At 38.5% G+C, this 6,638-nt stretch overlaps 1 protein-coding gene across 4 annotated transcripts in view; it reads left to right on the top strand.

Moving 5' to 3' along the window:
• hdac9b (histone deacetylase 9b) overlaps nt 1–6,638 on the top strand; it is a 36,457-nt gene that overhangs the window by 8,561 nt on the left and 21,258 nt on the right. The window contains exon 1 of one of the 4 annotated variants that reach the window (XM_047811314.1): nt 5,697–6,318. The exons of the other annotated variants lie outside the window; for them this stretch is intronic. Coding sequence (XP_047667270.1) covers nt 6,207–6,318 — 112 coding nt within the window. The 5' untranslated portion in view covers nt 5,697–6,206. Of the gene's footprint in view, nt 1–5,696; nt 6,319–6,638 lie in introns of those variants that run through there. 4 annotated transcript variants of the gene reach the window in all.

The raw sequence follows: 6,638 nt of genomic DNA, 5'->3' as shown, positions 1-6,638 counted from the left end.
TCTGTAATGTGAAGAAAAACAAGTGAGCAGACCTTGATGCTGACACATTCTCTCCCACACAGATTGGTCATCTTCAATGGAGAGAAATTCTCGCTCTCTAGTTTGATCTAATTAGCCAAAGAGCAATATTTTAGCACCCTGAGGATGTCTAATGCAACATGGCCTTTCGATGGGTTGATATTAGGACATTTTATGAAAACAAAATGTGCTGAGCTTTTATGGAGGGAATAATCTTGGCATTTGGTTTCCTAAGAAAAATACCTCTAATGTGCTGAAAGTGTGTGTGTGTGCGTGTTACTGTGTAATTGTGCACCAAAGTGCATCAGACCTACAGCACTCACCTCATAACATGGCTCAGGCGCTGAAAATGTGAGAATAACATCCTCTTTTATAGTAAAGACATTTTCTGATCAAGTATGACATTAAAAATCGAGTCAAAATTCCTTTTTTACTTTCACATAATGAGACCCATGATGAATTACAGTGTCCTTTCCATGATGCATATCTCTCATGTCCTCTTTATCACCCTGCAATTGTCTTGTATTTAAATTTGGAAAGGATAAGGAGGGGCTCTTGGGGGCTGTGATGAGTTAACCTGAGGGATCGAGAGCAGCACCAGCTGGCACACTGACGCTCACACTTAAATTGTTTAATAGGACTACAGTGAACAAAGGCCACCTCTGACGCAGGAAAGCTATAACAGGCTCTTCAACCTCTTTACAGCCATCAAGACTGCTTGCTATCCCAACACACACACACACATACACACACACACACACACACACACACACACACACACACACACACACACACACACACACACACACACACACACACACACGCACACACAATATTCTAATTTTAGAAAAGTAACCAAGATTTGAAAGGGAAATATAAATATAAAAGTTAATAAACAGTAAGAACTGTGAGTTGTGTAACCAAATCAGTTTCTAAGCAGAAAATGGTACAGAGAGGATCGTAAATCCTGAAATAAACGGTACACCTTTTGTTACGTCTGATTAGCAGATAAGCGTTTGGTATTTTTGCTGATTTTTAACCCCTTAAGTCCCTGGTTGTTCCGTTTTGCTACTGAAATTACCCCGTGATTGTAAATTTATTATGACTTACTCCAGAAGTACAGGGACACTAATAGGAATTGTGTAGTAGAATACAAATCTTGATTTACTGACTGAGCCTGAGGATTATTGGCTTAATTGGCTAGTCATTTTCTTTTTTGCACAAACCCTTTATCTTCATTGTGAGCAAGCTAATATACACCACACACATTTGAATGAGTTCTTTATAATATGCAGTTCAGTACATGCATAGGGATATTACCCTTAAGTGAAATGTTAAGCACTTCTTGAATATTCATACTTATGACATTAACACAAAGGTTATGTCTCCTCTAGTTCTGTTCCAGTGCATCTGGTCTAGACAGCTGCTATAAAAGCATGGTCAAGAATATTTCAGACTCAAACATGTATTTGTGCTGTTATTCAATTCATCTTTACTATATTCTAAGTTAATGGAGCCTGATGAAGTTATTGCTGTGTAGAAAGCACAGTGTGAGCACCACACTTTGTGAGCTAGTGTTCTAGTGTTTGGACAGATGGAGGGTTTGGGCACTCAACTAGTGAGAATTGCTAGAATCGTGATCCTGAATACGCCTGCACTGACGCTACTGATGCTCCAACATGCTAACAGGTGCTGGAGACATTAGCGCTGAATAATCATTAACCACGATCAAGCTGGCCTTAGTCACATGAGGGATGTGTCTGTGTTTGGTTTCACGAATGATGATTATACTACAGAATACAATTTATTTAAGTATGGATATTGGATACTAGACATTACTATTACAACATACTGAATCTCGATTTGAACCAGAGCCCCGTTTTGTATTGTCCATGTTCAGCATAAAAGTTTTCTGTCATGTCACACACTACAGCGATGCTTAATGGCTCATCTAAATGTAGAAACTCAGAGCTTGTAGAAATTGTGGTACTTTTATTTTTACCTAGTCTACTAGTGTCAGTATTTTCTTAGAATATTTCCAGTGTTAACAATCTTGAATTCAACCACCTGATTTGATTTCTTTACAGCCATTATATTATATATTATATACATACAGGGAAATGTGTCATTTACAGACAACGACAATCATATTGTGGGACATAAAGAGTAAACCTTTATACTAGCTTAAGCTGCCATTATAATAACCATATGAATCAGCATGTAACAAAGAATAAATGAAAAATTTGGCACACAAATTTGAAATACTTCATCGTCGTCTAATTGCTTGGATTCTACAGGATTTCTGCCTGAAACAAAGCAATCCTAATGCTCTACTTCCCTCATGGAAGAAGAAAGACATTGTGCTTACATCTACGTAGGTGACAATAAGTGCTTATGAGGATCAGCTAAACACTAGATTTTCCAAATTATGTGTAGTTTACAGAATAGACTCATTTACATAACATTCTTAAAATCTATAGTTGTCTGTTGTTGGAGGGACATTGACTTTACATAGTTGGGCCCCTAAACTCAACAGAAAGAACTGTGATTGGTGCTTTATGTGTCAGTCAGACACCCTCTTGGGCAGTCCTTGGCTAATAAATGCTGAAATGGACTTTTTGCACTCAGTCTAAAGGTCTGACTACTTGAGACTATCTTAATCCGGGTGTATTGATCATCACTTTTCGTTCCAGAAGACCAGATTGGTTTCTATTTTCAAAACAGGTGCCATTTTTCTGTTTGCTTGCTTCCTTGTTGAGTACAAGTACAAATCGACCTCACATGTGCAGCCTTTAAAAGGTCCCTGATATGTCACACCCCTCGTTCCATTCTTTTTAGAATTGAAGAATTAGACTTACCATGTGTAACATTCTATCCTTTGATTCCTTCTAATTTTCCTACTGTTCTCACCATAGCTCACTGTGTCCTTAGAACAGGTCGTTGAAGCATATTGTTAGCGTTGATGTGTCAGCATTTCTTTATCTAATAATCATTCATAATTCTAATAATCATCCATAATAACAATCAGAATTTATAACATATAACAACTCAACAACTCAGTGAGAAGATAGTATAGCTGCCTCACATATTGACCCTGATGAGAGAGCAGATAGCCTCTAGCCTCTCATTGTGAATTTGTGGATCAGAGTAGTATCAGCCAGTTGAAGCTGCATCCTACTGCCTGTGAATGCAGATGAAGATGCACTGTGCTTCAGGCTATAAGGCTGAAGGTGTATGTGGTAGCATTTTCTATGTTCTCTATTCTCTCTCTCTCTCTCTCTCTCTCTCTCTCTCTCTGTATATATATAGAGAGATATATACAGGGCAAATATATATATATATATATATATATATATATATATATATATATATATATATATATATATATATATATAATATACTGTGTGTAAGACTAGGGAAATCATATGCATTATTGCATAAATTACATGATAATAGTGTTTAAAATGGGCTCATCTTTTGGGAGCGCAATATTGGGGTAAGCCTAATGGTTATGTGATAGCAGTTCAGTAGGCATTGTATTACATTAAATGGCATTCTGTGCACATTATAGCTGGGCAGCACAAACAGAAGCATCATTTAAATGATCATTTTTGGTGATGTCTCTGAGGGACTTCCCCTTCAACAGAGAGCTGTATCAAATTGTCGAGTGACACTTTTCCGTAACAGTTATCAGTATCAGAACACTGATTTATTCTCATCCTTGAGCAGGTCTCACTCTCAGTGGGGAAATACAGTATCTGAGCAATTTTATCTCACTGTTATTCAGAACAGTATTAGCTTGTTAGTACTGCCATACAGTAGGTATTAAACCTTTGAGCTATTGATCCCTTATCAAGGCCCTAAAACCTCTCAGCCCCAGAGACAACATATCATGGCAGTTCCTTTGTTCTAAAAGTTTCCAATCTTATCTACAAAGCTGTAGTTCCTACTTGATTAGAATAAAAACATCCCACACTGACCCTTTGAGGATAAGACTGGACTCTTCTGCTTTGTTAAAACCAGAGTAAGGATAAGCAATGATTATAATGTATTTGTATAAGTGTAATATTAGCACTACATTCTATATGAATGTCGTGTTTCACTCTCTGCTGAAGTGCAAAACGAATCCCTTGTGATACCTCTGATATACGGCCTTCAGTCTTTCTACAGGAAACCACACTGGTAGTTCAGAACAAAAAAAATAGAATGGAAGGATATGTACTGTATGCAAGCATGGTTCTATTGTGGATAATTGTGACAGGCTACAGATGCCGGGTCACGGTCACAACTTTGCCATTTGTACACAGCAAGGAAATGAGCAAATAGAAATTCTCCACTAGTTCCAAAGGAAACGTATTATTATATTTGACAAATACTCTTAAGTGCACTTTTGTGTTCTTTGGTGTAACAAAATGATGAGAGCATAAACTGTGTGTCCAGCTGAAAAACCACAAATAACATAGCATCAATCCCCTCTAACCCCAATCTCCTGGAATGTGACAGCACTGTTTTACTAAAATAGGACTGAAAAATGATCAATTTACATTGTAAATGCTAACATCCTGCTTTCTGTATTCTTTTTAGGGCTGCTTTGAGATGCTAATCTCTCATGTATTCTTCTCTAATTATGATACTAACTTATATTCTATATCTATTTTAACTAAATTGAACAAAATAAACACATTTCTGAGCCTTATGCCTTGTATTCAGCCAAATGATAACTTCTCCATGAAGCTTCGCTTATGTACATTGGCTATACATAATGCTTAATGAATGTGTTATGACTATCACAGTTGTACAATAATATAATAAATATAAAACACTTTGTCTATTTGTCCATGAGAAAGTTTTAAAAATGATTGAGGTTTAGACAAAAGCCCAGTTTACCCCATGATCTTAGATGTATTAGGTTGGACATGTAAGCAAAGTTTGACTTCATTTCCAACTTGTCACATGTTTACGAATTCACTTTCAGCTTATTTCTCTTGTGTTATTCATTTTATTGAAATAGACAGTGACTACACAGTAAAACAAACTGGACAATGAAATCCGGCTTTGATTGCTGTAGTTTTATGGGTTAACAAACAAGGCTAGGTTTAAGCAATTATCAAAAAAATCATCCTGCTGTATTTTTTTAATCAGTAGATACAGAGAAGTAACAGAGATAATATATAAAATAATTTAAGGTTTGTTCATGATTTGCAAATAGTAACAGCAAAAAGGCTTGTTTTCTGCTATGCTAAATATGCCCTCAATACGGTAAAGTTTCTGCACATAATCCATGTGAACGTCACAGCACAGCTGCATAAAGGAGCCAAATGTCAAGCAAAATGCAGACAAATTATATTTATGTCTCAAGAAAGCGGGTTGTGTGTCTTTTTAAGGAGGCCAGAGGGAACTGTAGCGAGGGAAGAAAATAGAAAAAAAAAGGAGAGTGATAGAATAAGAGAGTGAAAGAGAGAGAGACATGCCTTCTGGCAGAAATACGAGGGGCCACAGCTGTGTTTGGTGTGGTATTTTTAAATGCATCAATGCCGCTCCAATCCCTGAGCCTCGCCTGATCTATTTATATCCAGGGCTGGCCATTGTTCTATTTCTGTCACCTGTGGGCCATGCCACTGTTGATTCACATGCAAATGAACCTCCTCCTTTCTACAGTAAGCTGCTCTGAACCAGACAGAGCTATAGAGAGCGAAGAGACGAGAAAAGAAAGAGAAATGAAAATCAGAACACAGCTGACTGCTTGTCACGTAACTCCACAGATGCAGTGAATGGTCTTTGGTTCAGCCATTTTGCAGGGAAAAGCAAAGGAGAGGACAGGGGAAGACTTAAACCACTAAAAAGTAAACGGATAAACCCTTTTCTGAAGTGCTCCAGCAGGAGATGATGAAGCCCCCCTGCTGATTCTTTGACGCGTGGAGGAGAGGTGAAAGGGAGCAAAGAAGATAGCAGGGGAGGAACTGTTTGTGTTACCAAGGGAGGAGTTGTCTTTCTCACATAGTGTCACCAGTGAGGAGGAGGCAGAAGCGAGTGCTTGTGGTCTCCTCAGAGAGAGCGAGAGCGAGAAAGAGAGCGTGCGAGAGAGAGAGAGAGAGGGAGAGAGAGAGAGAGAGAGAGAGAGAGAGGACAAGGAAGGGCTGCTAGTGTGACAGAAAGAGTAGGGCAGGCAATGTGCCGCTGACTGGAGTATGCTACAGACCATTTACGAGGGTGACTCCTACTTCTCCAGCGACAGCTTTGGCAAACTCCGGCTGCCTCGGGAACCTCACAACAGTGACATGCACAACGTTAACAACTCAGGTGATTTTCAATTCTCTCTCTTGCTCACTTTCTCTCTGAAAAGCATGCACTCTCTACTTCTACACTTCCTGTAAGTGGAGCTCTTAAAAACTTGTGTCAACAACAGCAGTATGACTAGTTGCTGGATTAACAGGTACTGCCCCTGTCATGTGCTTAATGGCATGTGCACTGGGTGTCTATCTTGCTTGTGGAGCTGTCCTGCATCTGACTCGTATCCAGGAATAGGATCTCTGTTTAAGATATAACACCGATTTGTTATAAATAGAATAAATGAGGCATGCAATGTTGTCTAGTAATAGTGCTGAACTGTAATGACATGC

This window comes from Tachysurus fulvidraco, chromosome 3, assembly GCF_022655615.1.
Source record: "Tachysurus fulvidraco isolate hzauxx_2018 chromosome 3, HZAU_PFXX_2.0, whole genome shotgun sequence".
Classification (NCBI taxonomy): Eukaryota; Metazoa; Chordata; class Actinopteri; order Siluriformes; family Bagridae; genus Tachysurus; species Tachysurus fulvidraco.
Note: the sequence above shows the minus strand (reverse complement) of the source record. Positions and strands in the feature narration are given on the sequence as shown.